General features: G+C 55.0%; 1 protein-coding gene across 1 annotated transcript in view; it reads left to right on the top strand.

The window, feature by feature from the left end:
- The first annotated feature begins 1,721 nt into the window (after nucleotides 1-1,721).
- Nucleotides 1,722-9,179, top strand: part of P2rx4 (purinergic receptor P2X 4) — a 12,429-nt gene continuing 4,971 nt past the window's right edge. The window contains exons 1-8 of the mRNA XM_004635904.2: nucleotides 1,722-1,934; nucleotides 5,676-5,823; nucleotides 7,221-7,292; nucleotides 7,376-7,448; nucleotides 8,114-8,210; nucleotides 8,287-8,367; nucleotides 8,460-8,601; nucleotides 8,687-8,823. Coding sequence (XP_004635961.1) covers nucleotides 1,801-1,934; nucleotides 5,676-5,823; nucleotides 7,221-7,292; nucleotides 7,376-7,448; nucleotides 8,114-8,210; nucleotides 8,287-8,367; nucleotides 8,460-8,601; nucleotides 8,687-8,823 — 884 coding nt within the window. The 5' untranslated portion in view covers nucleotides 1,722-1,800. The remainder of the gene's footprint in view (nucleotides 1,935-5,675; nucleotides 5,824-7,220; nucleotides 7,293-7,375; nucleotides 7,449-8,113; nucleotides 8,211-8,286; nucleotides 8,368-8,459; nucleotides 8,602-8,686; nucleotides 8,824-9,179) is intronic.

Here is a 9,179-nt window from a genome sequence, read left to right as displayed (position 1 = left end):
GTGGTGCTGGGGGATTGAACCGCGGTCCCTGTGCTTTGCCAAGCTTGTTCTAAGTAGGTGCTTTAGACCACTGAGCCATCTCACCAGCCCCTCAGAGTCCTTTCTTATACTTTGAGTCAGGGCCTCACGAAGTTGCCAGGCTGGGTTCAAACCTTCCTTGCTCTATTCTGGTAGAGTTCACCTGCTTGTCACTCCACATTGCCAGCATCAACATCGCAAGCACTTGAAAGTACCTGCTGAATGAATAAAATCCCAGCCTGTCACCACCTTCTCCTGGGACCATTTTGGACTGAGGCAGGTGGGACCTCTGTTCCTCCCTGTTAACAATCTCACCTCTACAGGCAGGCACTGTTCGTTTGCTGCAATTTTTATTATTCACCTTTTTACATTTGGAAACCAATGTGGTATAATTAGGAACCTTACAGCCCAGAAATGAGCTAAAAAGTTCTATCAGAGTTTACGTGCTGGGTGTGGTGGCACACACCTGTAATCTCAGCACCCAGGAGGCTGAGGCAAGAGGATCACTGTGAGTTCTAGGCTAGCCTGGGCTTCATAGTGAGTTCAAGGCCTGCCTGAATTCCATAATGAAACCCTACCTCAAACAAACAAACAAACAAACAAAAAACCACCCACAACCATTATGTATAAGAAGCAACTGGAGGGCTGGCCAAATAGCTCAGCGAATTGAAGCACCTGTTTAGGCAGACCCAGCGGCCGTGGGTTCAATCCCTGGCATGCAGTGCCAGCCCGCCCCCAGGACGCGCTGAGACATTTGGCATGCTCTGATCATGGAGAGTGGTGGGCTTATGAAAGGTGTGTTTGTTGAATGCAGTAGTGAAATTACATACAAAATTTATCTATGAAAGTACAGCCGAAGGGAAAGAACATTTCTGTGGAAAAGACAGGTGGAAACAGTGTGTGTGACAGGACACACCTGTAATCTCAGCACTCAGACGGCTGAGGCAGGAGGATCTCAAGTTTGAGCCCAGTCTGGGCAACTTGGCGAGACTCTATGTCAAAATAAAATATAAAAAAGGCTGAGAATCGCCGGGTGTGGAGGCACACGCCTGTAATCCCAGCACTTGGGAGGGAGGCTGAGGGCTAAGGCAGGATTGTTGTGAGTCCCAGGTCTGCTACAATGTGCTCAAGGCCAGCCTGAACTGCGTAGCAAGACCCTATCTCAAAAAAAAAAAAAAGGGGGGGGGGGTCGCTGGGGTGATAGCTCAGTTGAGTAAGCGCTTGTCTGGCAAGCACAGGGGCACCGCAAAAATAACAATAATAATAATAAAATAAATCAAAAGGAAGAAAAAAGAAGGGGGCTGAGGATGGTAGCTCAACGTGAAAGAAGGGAAAAAAAAAGTTCTTTGCAGCCACTGGTCCTCCTCGGACATCACTCCACGTCGCGTCCATAGCTCTAGGGGCCAAACACTGCAAGCCCTCAGTAAAATACCTGTAGAATGAAGGAATAAAAAGTACTTACGGGGTCACTCCCAGCCCCCCACGCGACCTCGACTCCGCCCAGGGCAGGGGGCGACACGCTCCTCGCCGGCCCTGTCTCCCCGAGAGTCCGGGTCCCTCCGTGCCCTTCTGAGGGGGGACGGAGTCTACAGCGCTCGTGCCCACCTCGCCGCCAGCCCCGCAGCCCGCGCCGCGCGAGGGGAGGGGACGCCCCGGGCCGCACCGCCTCCTTCCGGGCCCTCCTCCCGCGGGCGTCCGGGCGTCCTGGGCGGGGCTCCGCGAGGGGACAAGCGGTGGTGGCCGGTCCCGGCGAGCGGAGCAGGGAGCGCGGGCGGCGGGGCCATGGCGGGCTGCTGCGGCGCGCTGCGGGGCTTCCTGTTCGAGTACGACACGCCGCGCATCGTGCTCATCCGCAGCCGTAAAGTGGGGCTCATGAACCGCGCCGTGCAGCTGCTCATCCTGGCCTACGTCATCGGGTGAGCGCCGCGGGGGTCGCCGGGGCCGCACGGGGAGGGGGCGTGGCCGGCGCCGCGCACCTGCGCACTGGGCACCTGCGCCCCGGGCAGCAGCCCACGCCGCGAAAGGCAACTGCGGGCTCGGCGCCCCGGGAGGCTGCTGGGCGGCTGGACTGCGCCGTCTTCGCGCCTTCCTCCCTACTTTACCTCCCCTCCCTGCTACCCTGATGCTCTTTGAGTCGGTAGAGGCGTGCGGTTTGCCCTAAACGCTTCATTCTTCCCTCCACACTTCTAAAACCAAAGCTTGTGATTTCTACTTGGGTCCTTCTGAGTCTGTGGCTTCCGTCTTTTCCTTTGGGTAGCAGGCGGTGACCCACGATTGTGAGAGTTTGGGGGTGCGAGCGTGGGACCCAGCCTGCCTCTTGCTTATGGATGTGGCCTTCGGCCTCCTTAGATGTTTGAGTGCACCGTTACAGTGCCGTACAGCCCAGGAGAGAGAGTGGACGTTACCTCGCTGGTGGGGCTCACTTGTAAGGGTCGCCTTTAAGATCATGGCGTCCACAGCTGCTGGCCCGACAGATGGGTCTGCGTTCTCCTTTTCCTCAAAGGCCTAGCGCGGTGGTCCCTCGACCGCACCTGAGAACTATTCAGGAATCCTTAGAAAACAGTGACTCACTCCGGACTCCCATCCCCAGATCTTCTGATTCGGTTGCTACAGAGTATGAGCAGCTGCTCGGTGGTTCTGATGTTGAGCAGAGTTGGGGTCCGGTGGCCCAGTGTCCTGCCACCTTGCCTGGGCATGACTATGGGCGGCATTAGAAATACCCCATCTCTCCTGGGGCGGGGCTGCTGCGGTGTGTCGGCATTGCCCAAAGGAATTCCCTTGCTGTGGCATCTGTTAGCCCGCGGGCCACAGGTGCGGACAGTAAAGGCTTCCCCGGTGGGGCTCGGGGTAGCGTTAGCAGGCATGAGGGCCTGGGTTCAATCCCCAGCACTATCAAAACAAAACAACACAATCCAGTTGTGGGCCCAACATCAGAACCAGGTGGCAGGTACCCAGGGCTGGACTCAGGGAGCGCCGGGGTGAGGTGGTTGCGGGGCTGCTTAGCTCCCGGGCATGGTGCTGTGCTGTTCTACAGCGAGACCAGCTAGTGGAGCCCAAGCCTCGGGGCCTGCGGCTTCTCCCGCTGGGCTGTGCTGGACACTGGTCACACGTGGCTGTGGAACATTCTGTGGATGATTCTGTGGCAGAGATGCACTCTATCTGTAAAATATACAGATTCTGAAGACATAATACAGAAAGAGAATACAATCTCGCATCAGTGCTTTTTTACTTTTTTTTTTTTTTTTTTTTTTGCAGAACTGGGGATTGAACTCAGGCCCTTGTGCTTGCCAGGGAAGCACTTATCCCACTGAGCCATCTCCCGGGCCCAGTGTTTTTTAACAGATGATGTTATGATATTGTGGATAGATTGGGTTACATAAAACATATAAAAATCAATTTTCCTGTCATTTTTAACATGGCTACTAGAAACAGGTAAATTACACACGTGGCTGCCACTATGATATCCTGTACCACAAAATCCCATTCCTTATGTTTCTATTGGGCTCAAGGGTTCCTATTGGCTCTTCATGGGCTTTAAGGCTCCTGATCATGAGGATTTTTAAAGTAGTAGCGCTTTGCTTGTATCCATCTTCTATGACCAAAACCCGCTCTGTCAGGCTGGGCATAGTTACCCCAACCCTTGGAGGCTGGGCAGGAGGATCGCTGCAAGTTCAAGGCCAGCTCAGGTTACAAGGTCCGCCTAGACTCTGTCTTGAAAAAACAAAACCCAACTTGCCGAATAATTTCCTGATTCAGTTAACCCCGGGTGGAATTGTGGTCCCCTCACCCATACAACAACCCTTCCTGAAGAGACTAAAGTCCTGATTCCCATCTCAGCCTGCCAGTCACATGGTGAGGAAATCGTCACATGATAGTGGAGGCTGTGACACTGTCAGTGTTTGCTTTAGCAACTGACTGTACTCGGTGGCAGAATACTAGGGGCCTTCCTGTCCTGGAATGCCTCGGTGGCAGACCGGAATGAGGTGGCGGTTTTGCTGTGGCCGGATTTCCAGGAGCCCTTTGGGAGAGGACCTGGGGAGGGTGGAGACAGACTGTGAAGGTGGGGCTACCTAGGTCAGCAAGCAGAGTTTCTGAAGTCTGAGCTCGTAGGAATAAAAAGGAGGGGACTTCCCGGGGAACTACCCGCTCGGGCCCCCTTCCTGTCCGTCTCTTGGACAGGAGCTTTCTTTCTCTCAATAAATATATTCTGCTCACAAAAAAAAAAAGGAGGGGAGATGGAATATTTCTTGCCTCAATAAATAATAGTTTTGTTACTGTTTTGGAGACAGGCTGGCCTTGCATGTGAAGTGACCCTCCTGCCTCAGCCTTCTGAGCACTAGCATTATAGGTGTGCGCCACTGTGCCCAGCTCTGGTGGATGTCTAAGGACAGCTCTGCTAGGGAGCCATTTTGATTTTTTACTGGCTGGTTTTATCCTAGCAAGCATAAGCTGAAATATTGTTCTGAGCACTTAATACTCATCAGCTTATTTATTTATTTATTTTTATGTATTTAGTACAGGGTCTCCAGGGTCTCACTACATGGATCAGACTTGTAGTGATCCTCCTGTTTTCAGTATCCCAAGAGCTGGGATTACAGGTGCAGGCCATCACGCCCAGTCTCAATCTCATCTCAGTGCACTTCCAATCCCTGGCTGCTGCGCTCTGCCTAAGCAGGCGTGTTAGTCAGCTGAGCTAGCTGGCCAGCCTTCATCAACTCATTTAATCTGGGGACAGTCCCTATTGTGCTCCTGTCTTTCCCATGTTTTCTTTTAGGTTGTTATGATTATTTCTGTTTGGCTTTGTTTCTTGACATGGGACCTCCTTATGCAGTGCAGGCTGGCCTTGAACTCACTATGTAGCCCAGGCTGGCCTTATACTTTGATCCTCATGCCTCAGCCTACTGCGTGCTGGGATGACAAGCATGTGCCACCACACCGGGTGAGATTTTTATTTTATTTTTAATGTATTTGGTAGAGGGTCTTACTATGCAGCTTGGACTGGTAGTGATCCTCCTGTTTTCAGCCTCCCCAGCGTTGGCGTCACAGGCATGTACCACCCCGCCTGGTCTCGGTGGCCCAGCGCTCCCAGGGGCAGGGCTGGAGCCGCACGTGGTGCCAGGATCCAACCCTGGTCCCTGTGCTTGCTTAAGCAGGTGCTTAAACCGCTGAGCTATCTCTCTCTCTCTCTTTTTTTTTTTTTTTAATTTTCTCGAGAAACAAATATGAATGAGAGTTTCAAAGCTGATTAATAGGACAGTTTCGATAATCAGTACATTGTACACTGTTATCTTCTTGGACCGCTGAGCTAGCTCACCAGCCCTCCAGTGAGATTTTTACTTAGACTGTTATCAGATGGGGTTCCAGGAGGTCCCCCCAAAGAGGAGGTGGGCACCACACCTCACCCTAGGGGGTAGATTCATCAGGTCTAATCACAGAAAAGCATTTCAGGGTGTGTGGTGAGAGGTGCAGGCAGATTAGGCAGAGCTAGAAAGGGGGGGGGGGAGCACAGCCTGGAGCGGATCAGACTGGCCCATCCACAAAAGGAAGAGACCGTCCCTGCCTTCCTGCAGGGCGCGCTGTTAGTGGACGCGCTCTCGCCCCCTCTGGTGATCTGTGAGCCTCCTAGGCCCAGCCGCTGAGGAGCTGTGTGCCCGCAGGTGGGTGTTCGTGTGGGAGAAGGGCTACCAGGAGAAGGACTCCGTGGTCAGCTCCGTTACCACCAAGGCCAAGGGCGTGGCCGCGACCAACACTTCTCAGCTCGGATTCCGGATCTGGGACGTGGCCGATTACGTGGTCCCTGCTCAGGTGTGTCTTCCCGTGATTTCGCCCCGCTCTCCGCCTCTTTCCCAACTTTGCCCCACGATTCCTGACTGGTGGCCACAGAGCCAACTTCCTCCACGCTGGGCTTCGCGTTGGAGCAGAGCGGCCGGAACTCTTGGCTTCTGGTCGTGCCCGTCACGCTCAGTGACTGTGGCCGGGCAGGTGTCCTTCCCGTGAGGATATCTCCATCCGCCCCAGGCCTCAGAGGTCGGGAAGCCACAGGTCGCAAGTTCTGGACAAAGGCCAGGTGGACGTGGTTCCTTTCCACCTTTCCTGTTTGCTTTATCATCTTCCACCCACAAGGTAAACCTGGGCAGGCGGTGTATAAACTTCACGGCCATCAGAGTCCCAGACCAGGCCAGATGGAGACAGCACCTGATTCCTCAGGGGCAGAAGCAGAGGAAGAACCTGTTTGATGCAGGGCCTGAGTCAGAGTCACCAGCAGGTGGCGCCACCAAGCTGCAAGTTAACTTTTTTTTTGGTCTTTTTGAGACAGGATCTCTCACTTACTAAGCAGTTCAGGTTGGTCGTGAGGTCACTTTGTAGCCCAGGCTGGTCTCGAACTCAGTGATTTTTCTGCCTCAGGCTCCAGACTGCTGGGATTACAGGTGTGTGCAGCACCACACGCAGCTCCTTTGCGTCATTTTTGTTTGGGGTTTTGGGCTTAGGTGATCAGATCCAGGCCTCAGGCATTCAAAGCAAGTACTCTGCACTGAGCTATACCGACAAAAGCTACAGGTTAAACATTGACCTTTATTTTATTTATTTATTTATTTATGAGATAAGAGTCTCACTGTGCAGTTCAGGCTGGCCTTGAAGTCGGGATCCTCCGGCCTCTGTCCCCCAAGTGCAAGGAGTACAGGCTTGTGCCACCAACCTTGCATAACTTTGATTCCCTAACTGCCCCACGTGTCCACGTCCCCACGTCCTCAAATGCCCCTGCACAGACAGTGCCTTCCAGACAGCCGGATTCAGGAAGGTGCCAACTCCTCGCTGGGAGCTGTGAGGAGTAGGTGGTCTTGCCCTTCTCCCTTTAGGGAATGTGTGACAGGGCGGGGCAGAGCAGGGACTCACAGGTGCCTCGTCCCCTGGAGCTCAGGGATTGACTCCAAGTCAAAATAAGAAGTGCGGGGCTACAGCTAGTGCGACAGCGCGCTCGCACCCACCCTAATGCGATTGTAATACATTAGAGCACGCAGCACCTACACCCCGCTGGGGCGGTGGAGCCCACCGGGAGCAGTGCGGGTCCTTGTTTTTCCTCCTGATGTTAGCGGGCCCCATGTAGGCATGCGTTAGTCTCGAGCCCAGCACGGTACCTTCCAGAACCTGCACATCTCCCGCGTAAAGGACCCAGCAGGACACTGTCCCCTGTCCCCTTGCAGGAGGAAAACTCGCTCTTCGTCATGACCAACATGATCATCACCGTGAACCAGACCCAGGGCACCTGTCCAGAGGTAGGTGGTTCCCCAGGCCTTGTCCCCAGCCCTCCACCCTGGGGGGACCCGGAGGAAATCGACCCCAGCCCTCCTCCTTCCAGATTCCTGATCAGACCACCAGGTGCGAATCAGACGCCAACTGCATGGTGGGCTCCGGGAGCACCCACAGCAACGGTAGGAGCGTGCGTCAGAGGGCGCCCCCTGGCGGTCGCCGCTATGCAGGCTGCCTCAGGGACTTGGAGCCCGGCTGCAGGGCGTTAATGGTAGAGGGCGTGCTTAGCACGCTTAAGGCCTTGGGCTCAGCCCCAGCATGAGGGAGAAAGCTCTCCACCGCCCCCAGGGAAGTTCTGCCACCCTGGTGAGCTGGTATCCACAGATAGAGCCCAGAAGCTTGACGTGGTGATGCAAGCCCATAATTCCAGCACTCTGGGAGGCTGAGGCAGGAGCATGGCAAGTTTGAGCCCAGCCTGGGCAACTCAGTGGCTTGGCAAGTTTGTTTTTTTTTGTCCCAAGAGAAAATAAATCCTGGCGATGTAGCTCAGTGTGAAGGCCCTGGATCTGATCACCAGGACTGGAACAGTAACCTTCTCTGCCTGTCACCCCTGTTGGGTGAGCCCCCAAGCTTGCTCTGCTCTGTGACTTGCTGTCCGGGGGGGCCTTGCCGCATTGGCAAAGCAGAGATGTGGCTGCCACTCAGGGGGCCCGTCGCTGGCCCCAATTTCCGGGTGCCATCTAAGTCCCAGAACTGGAGTCGTTCAAGATAGGCCACTAGGTAGGAGGGGCCTCACCCAAAGGGCAGAAGTGCAGACTCCGTGGACCTGGGACCCCTTCTCCTACAGGGGTCTGGACTGGAAGGTGCGTGCCATTCAATGGGTCTGTGCGGACCTGCGAGGTGGCGTCCTGGTGCCCGGTGGAGGATGACTCTCAGGTGCCCAGGTGAGCGTGCCGGGCCTGGCAGTGAGCAGACATCTGCCTGTACTTTTTCTAACAACTGGTTTACCATTTTTTTCAGACCTGCTTTTTTAAAGGCTGCAGAAAACTTCACACTTTTGGTTAAGAATAATATCTGGTATCCTAAATTCAACTTCAGCAAGTAAGTGGCCGCTGGCGTGAGATCGCGAGTGCCCTGGGGACGCTCCTGGCTCCCAGGGGCTGTGGCTGACGTCCCTCCCTCCCGGCTTCCAGGAGGAACATCCTGCCCAACATCTCCACCACCTACCTCAAGTCCTGCGTGTATAACGCTCACACTGACCCCTTCTGTCCCATCTTCCGTCTGGGCCAGGTGGTGGAGAGCGCAGGCCACAGCTTCCAGGACATGGCTGTGGAGGTAGGTACAGGCCCCGCTGTTGTCATGTGTCCCAGGCCCAGCGGGTTGCAACTCAAGCCTGACCACGTCCCCTGCCTGTGCACAGGGCGGCATCATGGGCATCCAGGTGAACTGGGACTGCAATCTGGACCGGGCTGCTGCCCTCTGCCTGCCCCGCTACTCCTTCCGGCGCCTGGACACACGGGATGTTGACCACAATGTCTCTCCCGGCTACAACTTCAGGTGGGTGGAGCCAGGCCTCTAGCAGGAGTGGAGGGAGATGGTGCCTGATGATTCCCCGAGAGCAGCGGCAGAGAGGCCGGGTGTAAGGAGAGTGGCATGCAGGGCTGGCTCTGGTGCCTGTGTCTTCACCCTTCCTGCTGCAAGAAAGGTGTTGAGCTGGGTACAGTGCTGCTGACCTGTTATTCCAGCAGTCAGGAGGCTGAGGCAGGAAGATCTCTGTGAGTTCAAGGCTAGCCTGAGCTGCATAGCAAGACCTTGTCTCAAAAAAAACCCAACCGGGCTGGTGAGATGGCTCAGTGGTCTAAAGCACCTACTTAGAACAAGCTTGGCAAAGCACAGGGACTGCGGTTCAATCC

Source organism: Octodon degus, unplaced genomic scaffold, assembly GCF_000260255.1.
Source record: "Octodon degus isolate 3935 unplaced genomic scaffold, OctDeg1.0 scaffold00076, whole genome shotgun sequence".
Lineage (NCBI taxonomy): Eukaryota > Metazoa > Chordata > Mammalia > Rodentia > Octodontidae > Octodon > Octodon degus.
The sequence above is the reverse complement of the archived record's forward strand: the minus strand, read 5'-3'. Positions and strand labels throughout refer to the sequence as shown.